This window comes from Phocoena sinus, chromosome 9 (genome assembly GCF_008692025.1).
Source record: "Phocoena sinus isolate mPhoSin1 chromosome 9, mPhoSin1.pri, whole genome shotgun sequence".
In the NCBI taxonomy this organism is placed as follows: Eukaryota; Metazoa; Chordata; class Mammalia; order Artiodactyla; family Phocoenidae; genus Phocoena; species Phocoena sinus.
The window spans coordinates 42,795,146-42,814,524 of record NC_045771.1 but is presented as its reverse complement, the minus strand read 5'-3'; the positions used below and the strand labels follow the sequence as shown (position 1 = coordinate 42,814,524).

Sequence of the window (19,379 nt, the reverse complement as noted above, 5' to 3'; positions counted from 1 at the left end):
GGACTAGCTACCTTGTACTATTGTACTACAAGGAAAAAGTCAGTAAAGTGTTAATTCAAAAATTCTGATTAAACTAACCTGGAAGCTCTAAGTGATGAGGCACTGTCACCTACACCCTTTGAAAGCCATAGGCCAAATATCTGAGTTGAAGTTCATAAGAGTTTACCTTAATGATAGCTAGTTAGTAAAATGATGACTACCAAATAAGAGATAAGAAGAAACTGGCTCAAGGAGTCACAGGATAAATTTAAATAAACCATAGTGAAGAACTTGTGCCAGAAAAAAATTATGAAACGTCAAAAATTGTCTAGGACAAGACTATAGGTTACTTACAGAAAATAATGTACAACATATTTATCCTCTGGAAAGGTATTTAAAAGTGAAATAAATATCAATCTGCTTGAGGTGGTTTTGGATAAAGATAGCAAGAAAAGAAGATAAGCTAAAAGAATATTTTAAAGTATTTAAAAATAGCATGTAGACTGATCTTTTTGAGATGAATTAGTGAAGAAAACAGAATATCCAAGATTTTAACTCTTCTCCATGTGACTGGTTTTACAGACATGGAGCAGAGAGTAGGCACTGAATGGAAGTGATGGGAGGGGTATTGTTAACCTCCCCACAGTCAAAACTATCTTCTCCAGTGGCCTGTCACAAGGTATGAAAGTTGTCATTAAAGGTTTTTTTTTTCTTTGAGGTGTCACTGTTATGGTTAAAATACAATAATCTCAGCATTATAGCACATAACTTGTGAACAATCAATAACTCTTAAAGTCAGTTAAAATTCTTTTCGACAGGTTTAAATTCTTTAAATTCTTTTAAACCTAGGAGGGGTTTAAAGATGACACAAAACCACCTTTTAAAAAGGTTTGATTTGGTGAACACTGCAATTACCATGCTCAAAATTTGTGAAGGTATGAATGCGTATGTATTTAAAATTTTTATATATATACACACATACACATATATATGAAATGATAACTGTACAATATATGCAAATGTATAATAACATATAATAATAATGTGTGTGCTAGCTATACGTATAACCAAACAGCTACATACCCGGTCTAGTATTGTGTTTGATCCACTGTATCAGTTCTTCCTGGGGCAAATTATTAAATTCTCCTATTATGTTCCATTGATTATGGAGGTTTGCACAACCTTGTATTGACATCACTGTTAGAATGCCAAAGATAACATTCTCAAAACGAACTCTCCGAAAAAGCCAGCCAAAGAGCTGAAATGAAAGAAACCAATTATTTATAATTCTTATATGAAGGGGGCTATTGGGTCAATAATAAATTACCACCTTTCTACCTAAACCAAGGTGGATTACCATCTGATACTAACAACATACAGAATATAATAATCATCACCTATTGTTTAAAAACAGCAAATATTTTGGAATTGGAGTCCAGTTAACAATGGAGCTTTCTGGGGTTCCCTGGTGGCACAGTGGTTGGGAGTCCGCCTGCCGATGCAGGGGACACGGGTTCGTGCCCCAGTCCGGGAAGATCCCACATGCCACAGAGCGGCTGGGCCCGTGAGCCATGGCCGCTGAGCCTGCGCGTTCGGAGCCTCTGCTCTGCAACAGGAGAGGCCACAACAGTGAGAGGCCCGCGTACCGCAAAAAAAAAAAAAAAAAGGAGCTTTCTTTCCTCTTAAAAGAAATAAAGAAGGAATACCTGATCCTTCTGGTACTGATTTACTACCAGGAATTAAGATTAGCAAATCACAATTCTGAAACATCCTGGAACTAAATCCATAACATCTGGCTGCCTTTTATGGACATCTTGAATAACTAGGGAAACCTCATTAGTACTGACAAGTATATTCCTCTCAGGAATATAAGCATTATGATATTCTAAGGCAAGACACTTACAATCAAAACTAAATAAGGTGTCTCTAGAAGTAACTTGGTCCCAAAATTCTAGCTACTTTGTCTAGCTCTTTTGCATACAGTAACAGAACCCCAGAATTGACAATTTTCCCCCACGAATTATCCAAGGCCAACAAGACAACACTAGAGCAATTACGCTGCATCTTCTCTAGTATTACAAGAGCACTTGAGGATAGTTTTGACAGGCCAAGAATCTCTTACACTGACCTGAACTTCAAAAAACTATATTTGTGGAGAGGATACTAATAGAGGGGAAAGTCATAGAATTATCAGCTAAAATCTAGGAATAATTTTTCGAAGCTACCTGAATTTACTTTTCTCACTCTATAATGAATCATGAACTAACATTTTAAATCATTTAAGATAAAAACACCTAGTGTTTTTATGTTTTGGATTACTCAGCAAAGCCATGGTAACTACACCGTAGTTGCTGTAGTGTTATAGTGTAGTTATACAAGAATGAATACCTTACCCGCCGAGAGCATATCAAGGAAGCCATAACACACATGTGAGGTGTCAAAAAGAGCTTCAGCCTCATAATTAAAATGGCAAGGGAAGCAAATGCAAACAACTGCAATATGTGAAAAATTAGCTATAAAAACACAAAACAAAATTACATTTTCACTTTATATATTTTTTAATTAATATATGTAAAATAAAGTATATTAAAACTATTATTCACTAGGACAAGGATCTTTTAAGTTATTAATAAGTCTATTAATATTTATTCATTCATTCAACTAAGATTTATCAAATGCCTGCTATATGCCAGGTACTGTTCTGGGTGCTTTGGATATAGTAGTGAACAAAACAACACTGAGCAATTCCTGTCCTATGAGGCTCACATTTTAGTACATTTACTAAGGAGAGACAAAATAAATAGACATAGCAAATAACAAAATCTATCATACAGTCTATCAGAAAGTGGTAAGTGCAATGAAAAGGGAAGCAGAGCCAGGAAAGGAGACTGAAGTGCAGGGTGTGGTGTGAGACCACAGGCAGGAGAAGTTTCAAGTGTAATTAGGATCATCAGAGTGGGCCTCTTCAAAGAGGTGGCATTTGAGCAAGGACCTACACCAGGTGAGAAAGGGAGTCACAGAGACATAAAAATATGGGATGCTTCACAAATTTGTGTCATTTAGTCAGCAACAAAAATCATAACACAAACTAGATTATTTTAGAAGTAGTGGAATTGTATAAATACTTGTACTAATTAGTAGGACACCCCATTTTAAGATGGGGTTCCTCTGAGCAAAGGTTTCAAACATAACTTTTCTAACAGACATATTCATAAAATATCAACAAACTCCTCCCTAGAAAAATGGACAAAGAATACAACCAAAAGTAAGCACAACTAAATATTCATGTTCTAATTCACTAATATTCAAACAAATTAAATAGTAAAGATAATATTTTCACCTATAAAATTGACAAATATTAAATTAATAGAGTGTTAGAGAGTATGCCATGAAACACACCGAAATAATTGGTATATTTCTGTAATTTGGTAATATTTATCAAGACCCTAGAAAAGAGCCAACTCCTTTGACTAAAATTTTGGTTCTAGGAATTTAACTTAAGAGAATAATCAAAACACAAAAATGCTTCTACAAAGATGATCGCTGAAATGAATTTTTCACAGCAAAAACAGAAACAACCTAAGTGACCAATAGAGAGGACTAAGTAAATTATTGCATTTTCACATGTATACAACCATTAAAAGATTACATACTGGAAGATTATTTAATGGCATGGAAAAGTTTTCAAAATATAAAACTCTATACTATAATAATATTAATTCTATGAAAACCATCTATGTGTGTATATACATGCACAGGGGGAAAAGGCTGTAAGAGAATATACCTAAAAAGTTAACAGAAATTATTTCTGACTGGTGATTTTTCTGCATTTTTCAAATTTTAAAGACACGTTCTATTATAATCAGAAATATATAATTTATATTTAAAACAGAATGGCAAAAACTGTACCTAAGGTTATCTTTTTTCCTTTTCTAAATGATATTTGAAATGGAAAATCTGTTAATTTTTTAAATAATTCTTGAACCCAGAGTTGGAATGTGGAACATTTATTTCAAAATCAATCCTTCATTTTTCTTTAGTCAAACTCACCTTTGGACAAAATTAGGAACATGTTTTGGAGAGGAGACAAGACATCAACACACTTCATCCTCAAATAGGTCCTTTTGTTTAGGACCGCTAAATCACAGATTGATAGGTTATGTGAGCCATCTACTTTAATCATCTATCCAAAACAGGGATCACTTCTATGAATCTATCAACTGAATATTCACTATTTCTTGAAAAGGAATATGCCACAGGAGTACCTATTACAAAGACGGATAGCTGTATATGTTAGAAAATCTTTTCTAAAACTGAACTAATGTTTTCCTGCAACTTCCACACCTCTGGAACTGCACAAAATTGGTCTAAACCCATTTGTGCATGACAGTTCTCGATTATCTAAATACTGTAATTATGACTTTGCATTATTCCCACCTTCAACCTTAGAAAGCTTTCTATCTTTAGAGTAAATATTCAGAAAAATTCAATTATTAGTTGTGTGTTGTCATAATTCTGGTTGCCCTGCTCTGAATGTGGTACAGATTGTCCATCATCTTCTTAAAATGTGGCATCTAGAAACAGACCATAATAGATAACGGATAATCGATACAAATACACATCTGAATTCTCCCAGTATTCCTTCCTTTGGTTATTTTGAGCCACAGGATGACACTATCATTTCCTCCCCTAACTTCTGTTACTTCTACTTTAGCAACAATTTCTCACATGACCAAAATCAAATCCAAGGTAGTAATACTCCTTGACTTTCCTCTATCATCTAAAGGCTGCAGGAAGGACTGTTTTCATATGGAGACCTGAAAGATCCCCACCATTACCTTGTCTTCCCTGAATGATGCTTTTTGTGGCTGGATGACACAGAACAGCTATCCCAAATGGCATCACTTAACGTCTGTTTTCTATTCTCACCCAAATGCTCCTAAGCATTCACTTACTCTCAGGCTACGACTTTCCATAAAGCTCTTTTGCCATAGTTATTTTATCTTCCATTCTATAAGACAGCCTTCTTTTTAACTACCAAGTGGAGGACAGAAGGCTACAGTCAAAAAGTATAGTACAAAAATCACTATTGTATGTATGCCATTGTCAATCTGGTACCTCTTGCCATATAAAAATTACTAGGAAAATTCTCACAACATTTTTTAGAGGCTGGAAGGAAGGAAGAGAAGCTCAGGGAACTGTTTACTACTCATCTTTGGAATAAGTGAGCCCAACTGGGTAAAATGTGAGGTAGCAGCTACCGAGCAGAAAGAAAGCAAGGACTAACTAAAGCCAGTCCAAATAGCGAGTTGTTCCTGTCAAAACTACCTCACATGACAGTGTGAAGATATCTTGAGAACATGCTAAAGAGATGCCCTTCACTGGCACAGTTAACAGGGAGCAGAATATTAGATCTGAAATTTTGATCCAGAAGGCACACTAACTGTAAAAGTGGATATTTATACAATGCTTAACTTAGACTAGGCATTATTGTAAGGACCTTACATGTAACTCATATAATCCCATAGCAACCATATGAAGATAAGTACTATTATGATTGTTGTTGTTTTTGTTGTTCCCCAAAAGATGTAAAATAACTTAGCCAATATCACATGCTGAGTAAGTGGAAGAACAAAGATCTGAGTCCAGTCTAGCTTCTGAGTCATTGTCTTTAACTACTACCCTATACTTTCTCTCCAAACAATAAACTATTCAACAACATAGTTCTATTAGTCTGTGAATACAGAAGTGTACAGATTCCCAAAATATGTCACTCAATATCAGTTTCTCAAAAGAAGTAATTCTTCCCCCAAATTCTGTATCATTTCACTTCTTCAACTGAATAGCTCTATATAAGTTCAGATGCCTTCAGCTGTATGTCACAGAAAGCTCTTTGGCTGTAAGTAACAGAAAAACCTTGTTTATAATAGAAAACACAAACTAAACAGACTTCAAATATAAAGGATCTAATATAAACTAATCACATAATATAATAAACTAGGGATTAGAAAAAAGTGAAGGCTGATGCAGGACTTTCTGTCATGGACAAAATGAGATATGAGTGGGTCAAAAGAATATTCAGGAGTGAATACTCTGAATGTTCTCTCTCCCTAGCCAATCTTCTCACCAGTTCTTCATAGTATTAGGACATTCTGGGACTAAATATTTTTCCTAAATCTCTTTCCTTTCTTTTCTTCCCTGTGAATTACTAGGTACTCCTTCACTAATTTCTAAGCCCATAACATAGAAAAGTTGGCTAAAAGAAACAAATCTGATGTAATAAATAAAACACAAATACATTAAATTATGAGGAAAAATCACAACAGTATCCATTAATCTAACAAACTTTAATAATCAATATCATACCAGTAGGGGTTAATTTAGTGAGTTGAGGTTTGCAGACTATCCCTGATTCAGAGGGTTAGCACAAAGCGAGGAATTTAGAACTTACCCCCAGTGAAAAAATTATCCTAAGGGATCCTCACCTAGTTTTGAAACAAGCTGGAATGTACAATCTTTTGCTATCATATCACATTCAGAGTGAATCAGGGTTTGTGCCTCTCGCACCCTATCATCCCTAAGGTGAAAACAGTCCCATCCCAAACCAAACAGATATTTATCAGTGTGAGTCACAAGTGGAAGTGGGATTAGGAGCCACTTCATTGCTACTGCCCAGAAATCTATCATCTCCTTCCATAAGACCTACTATTTTTAGAAATTTAAATCTCTAATCTGCCTATACATCAGGAGTTTAGCATACCCTCTTTAGTTTGAAAAAATTAACAGATTTGCTATCACTGTCCTTTTTTCGGTCAGCTTCACTTTCTTACTGCCTTCTAAAAAACCATCTTCTTTACTGCCAACAGACTTAAAAGATCTGACCATACCATCTCCAACTTAACAACAAAGTCCAGAATGAAGTCCAGCTGCTTTGCATACAAAGGCATCATAGTCTGAACGCTGCTTTTTTTCCCATCTTCTTGTTTTTTTTATGCATCAGCAACACTGATTTGCCTGTAGTTCTGGATAAATTTATTACCTTCTGCCTTCTTTGCACATGTGCATCCTCTGACTCTGGTAAACTCTTCCTCTATAGTCATCTGAAAAGCCTTTCCCTAACTACCCCATCCCTTCCAAACACAGATTTAATCACTTCTTCTTCTGTACTACTTTTGTATCTTCCTTTGTCATTGCACATATAATTATGTGGTCACATTTTTTTCCCTCTACTATACCTTAAATTCCATAAAGCAGAAACCTGGTGTATAGTAGGCACATAATAAAGACTGAACTGATAAGTATGCAGAATTAATAGAAAAAAGAAAAATGGGCAAAACAAGGACAAATGGAGAAATGAAAGAAAATGAGAAGGTAGCAAACTATGTGAGAAAGAGAGGCAGAAACTTAAGGAATACTATATTTCTAAAAAGAGGTGGGTTTTAAATATTGTATGATAAAATATGAAGTACGAATGTGTACTAGTAAGTAAAGCTGGATAATGTGACATGCCTAATTTACATAAACGCAGTTCACATTAGGTGGTATCAGAGTGAATGGCCAACAGCATGGATTTTGCTGCTACACTGCCTGGGTTCATAGTCCTTGGCTCTACAAAGCTAAGGCCACTTTAGCTTTGTGACCTTAGGCTAGTTATCAATACTTAACCTCTCTATGCCACGGTTTTTTTCATCTGTAAAATAAAAAAATAATAGTACTTACCGTCAATGGGTTGCTGTGAGAATGAAATTATCAAATAACTTCCCCCAAAATGCCCTGCACATAGGAAGCAGTAAGTGCTGACTACTCCTCTGAGAGCACTGGAAATGGATTGCTAGTGGTTAAATGCAAGATTTACTGCAAATTAGCTGTGAGACTTTAGGTAAACTACTTAATTTCTCTAGGTCTCTAGTCCTTGGCAGAGATCCCTTTGCTCTCTTTCCTAAACACACAGCAAGACTCCATTTCCCAGCCTCCCTGGCAGTCAGGTGTGGCCATGTGCCTGAGTTCTGGCTGTGAGAAGGAAGTGATGTGCATCTATCTTTTCCAGCCTTACAAAGCCTCCAGTGCACAATCTTCCATGTTCTTTCTCCTTTGCTGCCTTGTACACATCAAGCCTGAACACCACATATTGAAGATGGCAGAGCCATAGATGGAAGGAGTCTGGGTCCCTCAAATACTGCTTGTTGGAGAACTACCTGCTAATCAGGAACTCCGGTTTTAACCTTATGTGAGCAAAGAATTAAATTTCTACTGATTTAAGTCATTTCAATGTTAGTGTTTATCTCTGTAACATCTAATATCATTTAATTAACATAATTTTCCTATTTGCAAAGTGGGAATAATATTATTATGAGAATCAAAACAGTACAGTACATGGCACATAGTAACTATTTAAAAAATATTAGTTATCATCATAAGCTATTCCTATTAAGTTCAAATTCAGTTGTCCTCTCTTGTAAATTTGACCTGCCACTTAAGACTCAAAGTTCTATTATTTAGGAAATTGTATTTCTAGCCCATGATGGTCTTTCTCTTGTATGTCACAAAATAATTTAGCACCATAAGAAAGACTATGTTGTTTTGCTCTCCATTGAAAAATTAGACATTTCTGAGGGCAGGAACATCGCTATACCATCTGTTGTATCCTGTAACACAGCTAAGCTTGTAACTGGTTGACCATCAGGTCTGTGTGTGGCAAAAACCCACCAGTCACAGGGCCACGGGTACCTACTCTGATGACTTGTAGCTGATTAGCTCAGCGGGTTAGAAATTAATGTTTGTTATTGTTGAATGAATGAAGGAAGGTAATTTAATTTAATTATACTCTGTGGTCATAAATCAGCCTTCTGGCTGTCAAGTCCTTACTACTGTTCAAAACTGAGAGCAGATTAAAAAGTGGGAAGGATGAGCAGAAATTTATTACCAGTGCTGAAGCACTTAAGCACTGATGTTGGTGTATCAACAGCAGAATTATACCTTTGTGAATTATCCTTGAACTAAAATATAATATACAAATCTAGCAGAGATTAAAAAGGAAGTTTTACCTCACCACGTTCAAGGAGATGTTTTCTGGAATAAAACAAAAATATTCTCTATTTACTGACTGTCCATTATACTATGATTACATCAAAATGAACTTCCATTTATTTGTTCTTATATTTTAAATAAATAAATATATAAATAAATAAAGCTATCAGATAATATTACTAAAAATTATGGCAATTTAAAAGGCATGATTTATAGTCATTCTATTTAAAGTATATCAAAATGCTGTTCTTTGGTTAAGATAAAATGGGTTTTACTGATTGCTGAAAACTGTATCTCTGGAGAGATAAATGAATAAAAAGAATATCTATTAAATATTCAACCATATACAGAATATATAATGCTTTTTTTTTTTTTTTGGTTGTTTAGTCTTTATTTCATAACCATAAACTTAACTTTGCAATTCAGCTAAACTTGGAGGGGAATAAGGAAAATATGGAACCCAAAGAAGTGCAATGAGAGCACAAAGATTATAGTATATTTTGAGCAGATGGGGATGAAGGGGTGCTCCTCCTGAGCTACAGAAGGAATGGTCTGGTGGTTAAGATAAAACACAAGTCAAATTTATTATTAGATTTGTCCACAGTCAGCAATGGTGATCTTCTTGCTGGTCTTGCCATTCCTGGAACCAAAGCGCTCCATGGCTTCCACAATATTCATGCCCTCTTTCACCTTGCCAAAGACCACATGCTTGCCATCCAACCACTCAGTCTTGGCAGTGCAGATGAAAAACTGGGAACCGTTTGTGTTGGGGCCAGCATTTGCCATGGACAAGATGCCAGGACCCGTATGCTTCAGGAGGAAATTCTCATCATCAAATTTCTCCCCATAAATGGACTTGCCACCAGTGCCATTATGGCATGTGAAGTCAGCACCCTGGCACATAAATCCCGGAATTATTCTGTGAAAGCAGGAACCTTTATAACCAAAGCCTTTCTCCCCAGTGCTCAGAGCACGGAAGTTTTCTGCTGTCTTTGGAACTTTGTCTGCAAACAGCTCGAAGGAGACGCGGCCCAAGGGCTCGCCGTCGACGGCGATGTCAAAGAACACGGTAGGGTTGACCATGGTTGGACTGCGCGGGAAGTTCCGATGTGGCGGCGTCTGCAAAGCCTATAATGCTTTATATAAGCACTGCTGTGACTTTTGAGTTGTTTTTATTTTTCACAATTACTAACATGAACGTCCTTGTACTTAAAACTCTGTGAGCATCTCTGAGTATTTCCTTAGGATAAATTTCTAGAATAAAAGTTACTAGGTAAAGCTTACAAATATTTTTAGTTCCACAAAAGTTGTCTAACAAATTTTCTAAATATTTATGTCTAAAAATTTACTAAATTTTTATGGCATACCTACTGTGTTCCAGGCACTGTGCAGTGAGCACAGTGTGAACAGAATAGATACTGTTCTTATCCTCATAGAGTTTATGCTAGATCCAGACAAGAGATACAAGACTGCTTATTTTATTGCCCATTGTAAAGACTGAATATTTCAGTCTTTGCAGGATGAGAGGCCTTCTCATATGGATTTTGGGGTTGGAGAGAGAAGTAAGACAGTATAAATAAGAAAGTAAGAAGTATAAGGAAGTTCAGGGGCACTCACAGATCCAGAGATTTTTTAAGAAGAGTAGTGGAGGGAAGGCCTCTTAGAATAGTAGTGAAATCACCAAATTATTTTTCCAACCTTGCAAGTCCTTCCTGAGTTTATGCAGTCAAGGGTGGAGGTGGGGGTGAATGGATGGGTTCCCACAAGTCCTGAAATCTGCCAGTCACAACAGACTCCTATAGTGAGCTACTGCATGAAGGGAGAGGCCTGGTAGGTAAGTATTATAATCACCAATGACCCCAACAATAAGTATGGATACAAATAAATCTAGTAACTAATTTAGAATATCAATATACAACCAAATCATGAGACACAAATAGGATGAAAGAAAAACATCAAGATAAATGAGCAAATGAACTGAACACTCGAGAAAGAGTTAATATAAGGAATAATAGATAGTATTAAATGAAAATTCCAATTATTATTTTTACAGAAGTCTAAGAGGATTCTGCATCCATTCAATTAAAACAAGCTGCAGTAAAAAAGAGCTTTCAGAAATTATGAAAAAACATATATGCCTAATTTAAAACCTTAGAAGAAGGTTGAATAGCAGAATTTACACAGCTGAAATTGGTCATTTTGAAGACCCAATCATAGAATTCTCTGAGAACATAAGAAAAAAAGAAATAAAAAATATGATAAAAGCAATAATATATGTTCAAAAAAAAAAAAAGAGAATAACTACCCCCTGAGCTAAAGAAAGATTTGAGTGTTCAGATTAAAATGCCCATGAATAAACATATAAATAACAGGGTAGAAATCTTATTTAGGGAACAATGGCTGAAAACTTGCTAACTCTGGGGAGAGATATGGACATCCAAGTAGAGGAGGCTCATACGTGACCTTTCCCAAATTCACTAGATACATTATAATAAAACTGTCAAAATCAAAGACAAAAACTGAACTTTGAAAACGCAAATCATCTCATATAAGGAAACCCCTGTAAGGCTATCAGCAGATTTCTCAACAGAAACCTTGGAGGCCAGGAGAGAGTGGGATATTCTAAGTGCTCAAATAAAAAATCTGCCACCTAAGAATACTTTACCTAGCAAAGCTGTCCTTCAGATGAAGGTGAGAAAGACTTTCCCAGACAAACAAAAGCTGAGGGAGTTCATCATCACTAGACCTGCCTTATAAGAAATGCTAAAGGGAGTCCTTCAAGTTGAAATGAAAGAATGCTAATTAGTAACATGAACACACATGAAAGTACAAAACTTGCTAGTAAAAGTAACTACACAAATTCAGAATACGCTAATACTGTAGTAGTGGTGTGTAAATCACCTAACTCTAGTATAAAGACAAAAAGACCAAAGCATTAAAAAATAAATATAGACTGTCTCCCATGAACCCCCGGGGTCAGATCAGCCTGATCTCTACTTCTACAGAGGTGCTGAAGAGATTGAAAAGGAAGAGCTGGCGGTGGCTGGAAAGGGTGTGACCCAGGAGGAATTTCCAGGTGAATGGACTGCTCCAGCTCCCAAGAATTTACTGTACTCTACCTGAGGTTGCAGACAGGTCTGCAGGTGCCCTCTGTGGCCATCCAGCAGTTCCCTCGTGAAGACTGCGGCACTCAGCTCACTACTGGGGACTGGACTGCAGCTTCCCCTGCTCAGGCCACTGAACAGCCGTGTGGATGAAAGGCTCTTGGTGCTCCAGCCAGGAGTCAGGGCTCTGCCTCTGAGGTAGGAGAGCCAACTTCAGGTCACTGGTCAACAAGAGACCTCCCAGCTCCACAGAATATTAAACAGCGGAAATCTCCCAGAGACCTCCATCTTAACACCAGCACCCAGCTTCACTCAACGACCAGCAAGCCACAGTGCTGGACAACCTATGCCAAACAACTAGCAAAACAGGAACACAACCCCACCCATTAGCAGAGAGGCTGCCTAAAATCATAATAAGGCCACAGACACCCCAAAACACACCACCAGACGTGAACCTGCCCACTAGAGAGACAAGATCCAGCCTCATCCAGCACAACACAGGCACTAGTCCCCTCCACCAGGAAGCCTACACAACCCACTGAAACAACCTTAGCCACTGGAGACAGACATCAAAAACAACGGGAACTACGAACCTGCAGCCTGCAAAAAGGAGACCCCCAAACACAGTAAGATAAGCAAAATGAGAAGACAGAAAAACACACAGCAGATGAAGGAGCAAGATAAAAACCCACCAGACCTAACAAATGAAGAGGAAATAGGCAATCTACCTGAAAAAGAATTCAGAATAATGATAGTAAGGATGATCCAAAATCTTGGAAGTAGAATGGACAAAATGCAAGAAACAGTTAACAAGGACCTACAAGAACTAAAGATGAAACAAGCAACGATGAACAATGCAATAAATGAAATTAAAATCACTCTAGATAGGATCAATAGCAGAATAACTGAGGCAGAAGAACGGATAAGTGACCTGGAAGATAAAGTAGTGGAAATAACTACTGCAGAGCAGAATAAAGAAAAAAGAATGAAAAGAACTGAGGACAGTCTCAGAGACCTCTGGGACAACATGAAACGCACCAACATTCGAATTATAGGGGTTCCAGAAGAAGAAGAAAGAAAGAAAGGGACTGAGAAAATATTTGAAGAGATTATAGTTGAAAACTTCCCTAATATGGGAAAGGAAATAGTTAATCAAGTCCAGGAAGCACAGAGGGTCCCATACAGGATAAATACAAGGAGAAACACGCCAAGACACATATTAATCAAACTGTCAAAAATTAAATACAAAGAAAGCATATTAAAAGCAGCAAGGGAAAAACAACAAATAACACACAAGGGAATCCCCATAAGGTTAACAGCGGATCTCTCAGCAGAAACCCTACAAGCCAGAAGGGAGTGGCAGGACATACTGAAAGTGATGAAGGAGAATAGCCTGAAACCAAGACTACTCTACCCAGCAAGGATCTCATTCACATTTGATGGAGAAATTAAAACCTTTACAGACAAGCAAAAGCTGAGAGAGTTCAGCACCACCAAACCAGCTTTACAACAAATGCTAAAGGAACTTCTCTAGACACGAAACACAAGAGAAGGAAATGACCTATAGTAGCGAACCCAAAACAATATATAAAATGGAAATAGGAACATACATATCAATAATTACCTTAAATGTAAATGGACTAAATGCTCCCACCAAAAGACACAGATTGGCTGAATGGATACAAAAACAAGACCCTTATATATGCTGTCTACAAGAGACCCACTTCAGAACTAGAGACACATACAGACTGAAAGTAAGGGGATGGAAAAAGATATTCCATGCAAATGGAAACCAAAAGAAAGCTGGAGTAGCAATTCTCATATCAGACAAAATAGACTTTAAAATAAGGACTATTAAAAGGGACAAAGAAGGACACTACATAATGATCAAGGGATCGATCCAAGAAGAAGATATAACAATTGTAAATATTTATGCACCCAACATAGGAGCACCTCAATACATAAGGCAAATACTAACAACCATAAAAGGGGAGATCAACAGTAACACATTCATAGTAGGGGACTTTAACACCCCACTTTCACCCATGGACAGATCATCCAAAATGAAAATAAATAAGGAAACACAAGCTTTAAATGATACATTAAACAAGATGGACTTAATTGATATTTATAGGACACTCCATCCAAAAACAACAGAATACACATTTTTCTCAAGTGCTCATGGAACATTCTCCAGGATAGATCATATCTTGGGTCACAAATCAAGCCTTGGTAAATTTAAGAAAACTGAAATTGTATCAAGTATCTTTTCCGACCACAACGCCATGAGACTAGATATCAACTACAGGAAAAGATCTGTAAAAAATACAAACACATGGAGGCTAAACAATACACTACTTAATAATGAAGTGATCACTGAAGAAATCAAAGAGGAAATAAAAAAATACCTAGAAACAAATGACAATGGAGACACAACGACCCAAAACCTATGGGATGCAGCAAAAGCAGTTCTAAGGGGGAAGTTTATAGCAATACAAGCCCACCTTAAGAAGCAGGAAACATCTCGAATAAACAACCTAACCTTGCACCTCAAGCAATTAGAGAAAGAAGAACAAAAAAACCCCAAAGCTAGCAGAAGGAAAGAAATCATAAAAATCAGATCAGAAATAAATGAAAAAGAAATGAAGGAAACAATAGCAAAGATCAATAAAACTAAAAGCTGGTTCTTTGAGAAGATAAACAAAATAGATAAACCACTTGCCAGACTCATCAAGAAAAAAAGGGAGAAGACTCAAATCAATAGAATTAGAAATGAAAAAGGAGAAGTAACAACTGACACTGCAGAAATAAAAAAAATCATGAGAGATTACTACAAGCAACTCTATGCCAATAAAATGGACAATCTGGAAGAAATGGACAAATTCTTAGAAATGCACAACCTGCCAAGACTGAATCAGGAAGAAATAGAAAATATGAACAGACCAATCACAAGCACTGAAATTGAAACTGTGATTAAAAACCTTCCAACAAACAAAAGCCCAGGACCAGATGGCTTCACAGGTGAATTCTATCAAACGTTTAGAGAAGAGCTAACACCTATCCTTCTCAAACTCTTCCAAAATATAGCAGAGGGAGGAACACTCCCAAATTCCTTCTACGAAGCCACCATCACCTTGATACCAAAACCAGACAAGGATGTCACAAAGAAAGAAAACTACAGGCCAATATCACTGATGAACATAGATGCAAAAATCCTCAACAAAATACTAGCAAACAGAATCCAACAGCACATTAAAAGGATCATACACCATGATCAAGTGGGGTTTATTCCAGGAATGCAAGGATTCTTCAATATACGCAAATCTATCAATGTGATAAACTATATTAACAAATTGAAGGAGAAAAACCATATGATCATCTCAATAGATGCAGAGAAAGCTTTCGACAAAATTCAACACCCATTTATGATAAAAACCCTCCAGAAAGTAGGCATAGAGGGAACTTTCCTAAACATAATAAAAGCCATATATGACAAGCCCACAGCAAACATCATCCTCAATGGTGAAAAACTGAAAGCATTTCCACTAAAATCAGGAACAAGACAAGGTTGCCCACTCTCACCACTCTTATTCAACATAGTTTTGGAAGTTTTAGCCACAGCAATCAGAGAAGAAAAGGAAATAAAAGGAATCCAAATCGGAAAAGAAGAAGTAAAGCTGTCACTGTTTGCAGATGACATGATACTATACATAGAGAATCCTAAAGATGCTACCAGAAAACTACTAGAGCTAATCAATGAATTTGGTAAAGTAGCAGGATACAAAATTAATGCACAGAAATCTCTGGCATTCCTATATACTAATGATGAAAAATCTGAAAGTGAAATCAAGAAAACACTCCCATTTACCATTGCAACAAAAAGAATAAAATATCTAGGAATAAACCTACCTAAGGATACGAAAGACCTGTATGCAGAAAATTATAAGACACTGATGAAAGAAATTAAAGATGATACAAATAGATGGAGAGATATACCATGTTCTTGGATGGGAAGAATCAACATTGTGAAAATGACTCTACTACCCAAAGCAATCTACAGATTCAATGCAATCCCTATCAAACTACCACTGGCATTTTTCACAGAACTAGAACAAAAAATTTCGCAATTTGTATGGAAACACAAAAGACCCCGAATAGCCAAAGCAATCTTTAGAACGATAAAAGGAGCTGGAGGAATCAGGCTCCCTGACTTCAGACTATATTACAAAGCAACAGTAATCAAGACAGTATGGTACTGGCACAAAAACAGAAAGATAGATCAGTGGAACAGGATAGAAAGCCCAGAGATAAACCCACGCACATATGGACACCTTATCTTTGATAAAGGAGGCAGGAATGTACAGTGGAGAAAGGACAGCCTCTTCAATAAATGGTGCTGGGAAAACTGGACAGGTACATGTAAAAGTATGAGATTAGATCACTCCCTAACACCATACACAAAAATAAGCTCAAAATGGATTAAAGACCTAAATGTAAGGCCAGAAACTATCAAACTCTTAGAAGAAAACATAGGAAGAACACTCTATGACATAAATCACAGCAAGATCCTTTCTGACCCACCTCCTAGAGTAATGGAAATAAAAACAAAAATAAACAAATGGGACCTAATGAAACTTCAAAGCTTTTGCACAGCAAAGGAAACCATAACCAAGACCAAAAGACAACCCTCAGAATGGGAGAAAACATTTGCAAATGAAGCAACTGACAAAGGATTAATCTCCAAAATTTACAAGCAGCTCATGCAGCTCAATAACAAAAAAACAAACAACCCCATCCAAAAATGGGCAGAAGACCTAAATAGACATTTCTCCAAAGAAGATATACAGAATGCCAACAAACACATGAAAGAATGCTCAACATCATTAATCATTAGAGAAATGCAAATCAAAACTACAATGAGATATCATCTCACACCAGTCAGAATGGCCATCATCAAAAAATCAAGAAACAATAAATGCTGGAGAGGGTGTGGAGAAAAGGGGACACTCTTGCACTGCTGGTGGGAATGTGAATTGGTTCAGCCACTGTGGAGAACAGTATGGAGGTTCCTTAAAAAACTACAAATAGAATTACCATATGACCCAGCAATCCCACTACTTGGCATATACCCTGAGAAAACCAAAATTCAAAGAGAGTCATGTACCAAAATGTTCATCGCAGCTCTATTTACAATAGCCAGGACATGGAAACAACCTAAGCGCCCATCATCGGATGAATGGATAAAGAAGATGTGGCACATATACACAATGGAATATTACTCAGCCTTAAAAAGAAATGAAATTGAGCTATTTGTAATGAGATGGATAGACCTAGAATCTGTCATACAGAGTGAAGTAAGTCAGAAAGACAAAGACAAATACCGTATGCTAACACATATATATGGAATTTAAGGGAAAAAAATGTCATGAAGAACCTAGGGGTAAGATAGGAATAAAGACGCAGACCTACTGGAGAACGGACTTAAGGATATGGGGAGGGGGAAGGGTGAGTTTTGACAGGGCGAGAGAGAGTCATGGACATATACACACTAACAAACGTAGTAAGGTAGATAGCTGGGGGGAAGCAGCCGCAAGGCACAGGGATATTAGCTCGGTGCTTTGTGACAGCCTGGAAGGGTGGGATGGGGAGAGTGGGAGGGAGGGAGACGCAAGAGGGAAGACATATGGGAACATATGTATATGTATAGCTGATTCACTTTGTTGTAAAGCAGAAACTAACACACCATTGTAAAGCAATTATACCCCAATAAAGATGTTTAAAAAAAAAAAAAAAAAAAAAATAAATATAGCTACAGTAATTTATTAATGGATACACAATATAAGAAGATCCACATTGTGACATCAAAAGCATAAAATGGGGACAAGGGAAGTAAAAAGGCAGAATTTTTATATGCAATTGAAGTTAAGTTGTTATCAGCTTAAAATAGACTCAAAACTATAAGATGTATTATGTAAGCCTCATGATAACCACAAAGTAAAAACCTATAGTAGATACACAGAAGATAGAGGAATCAAAGCATACCACTATGAAAAATCATGAAGTGATAAAGGAAGATAACATGAGAGGAAGAAAGAAACTACAAAACAGAAAGAAAACAAGATGGCAAAAATAAGTCCTCATCTATCAATAATTACTTTAAGTATAAATTGATTAAATTCTCTAATCTAAAGATATAGAGTGGCTAAATGAATAAAAAAACAAGACCCAATTATGATGCCTATAAGAGTCTTATTTTAGCTTTAAGGATACACATGAAGTAAAAGTGAAGGGATGACAAAAGGTATTCCACACAAATGGAAATGAAAAGAAAGCAGGGGTAAATATATATATATATATATATAAAATATATTATATGTATATATAAAATCAGGTGAAACAGACTAAGTTGAAAAATGTAACGAGACAAAGGAGAAAGTCACTATATAATGATAAAGTGGTCACTTCATCAAAAGGATATAACAATTCTAAATCTATATGCACCCAGCATTAAGACACTTAACTATATTAAGCAAATATTAATAGATAGGAGGGAGAAACAGACAGCAGCACAATAATTCCAGGGGACTTAAGTACCCAATTTAACATTGGATAGATCATCCAGACAAAAAATCATTAAGGAAATGTTGGACTTGAACTACACTTTAGACTAACTGGACCTAAGCATACACACAGTGCATTCTATTCAACAGCAGCAGAGCACACTTTCTCCTCAAGCACACATGGAACATTCTCCAGGATAAATCACATGTTAGGTCACAAAACAAGTTTTAACAAATTTAAGATTGAAATCATATCAAGTATTTTTTCTGCCCACAACAGTATGAAATTAGAAGTAGGAGAGCTGGAAAATTCACAAATATAATCCTGAACAATCAATGGGTTAAAGATGAAATCAAAAGGAAATCAAAAAGTATCTTGAAACAAATGAAAATAGAAACACAACATACCAAAATTTATGAGATGCAGCAAAAGCAATTCTAAGAGGGAAGTTTATAGCAATAAATGCCTACATTAAGAAAAAAGAGTTCAAATAAATGACTTAACTATACACCTCAAGGAACTAGAAGAAGAAGGACAAACTAAGCCCAAAATTAGAAGGAAGAAAATAAACATCAGAGAAGAAATAACTGAAATAGAAGAAATAATAGAAAAAAATCAATGAAATTAAGAGGGTTTTTTTTTTTGGAAAAGATAAACAAAATTGACAAGCCTTTAATTGAACTGAGAAAAAAAAAGACTCAAATAAAG

General features: G+C 36.3%; 2 protein-coding genes across 2 annotated transcripts in view; both read right to left on the bottom strand.

The window, feature by feature from the left end:
* DPY19L2 (dpy-19 like 2) overlaps positions 1 to 19,379 on the bottom strand; it is a 95,225-nt gene that overhangs the window by 10,745 nt on the left and 65,101 nt on the right. Inside the window, exons 17-19 of the mRNA XM_032643570.1 lie at positions 9,024 to 9,048; positions 2,373 to 2,492; positions 1,063 to 1,237 (exon numbers count right to left, since the gene is read on the bottom strand). Coding sequence (XP_032499461.1) covers positions 1,063 to 1,237; positions 2,373 to 2,492; positions 9,024 to 9,048 — 320 coding nt within the window. The remainder of the gene's footprint in view (positions 1 to 1,062; positions 1,238 to 2,372; positions 2,493 to 9,023; positions 9,049 to 19,379) is intronic.
* Positions 9,384 to 10,128, bottom strand: LOC116759604 (peptidyl-prolyl cis-trans isomerase A-like). Its single transcript, XM_032643569.1, has one exon. It carries the CDS (start codon positions 10,087 to 10,089, stop codon positions 9,595 to 9,597), a length of 495 nt encoding a protein of 164 aa, XP_032499460.1. The 5' UTR covers positions 10,090 to 10,128; the 3' UTR covers positions 9,384 to 9,594.

What these genes read in the sequence shown, in the direction of transcription:
- LOC116759604 (XM_032643569.1), bottom strand. Translation starts at nt 10,089, where the DNA reads ATGGTCAACCCTACCGTGTTCTTTGACATCGCCGTCGACGGCGAGCCC.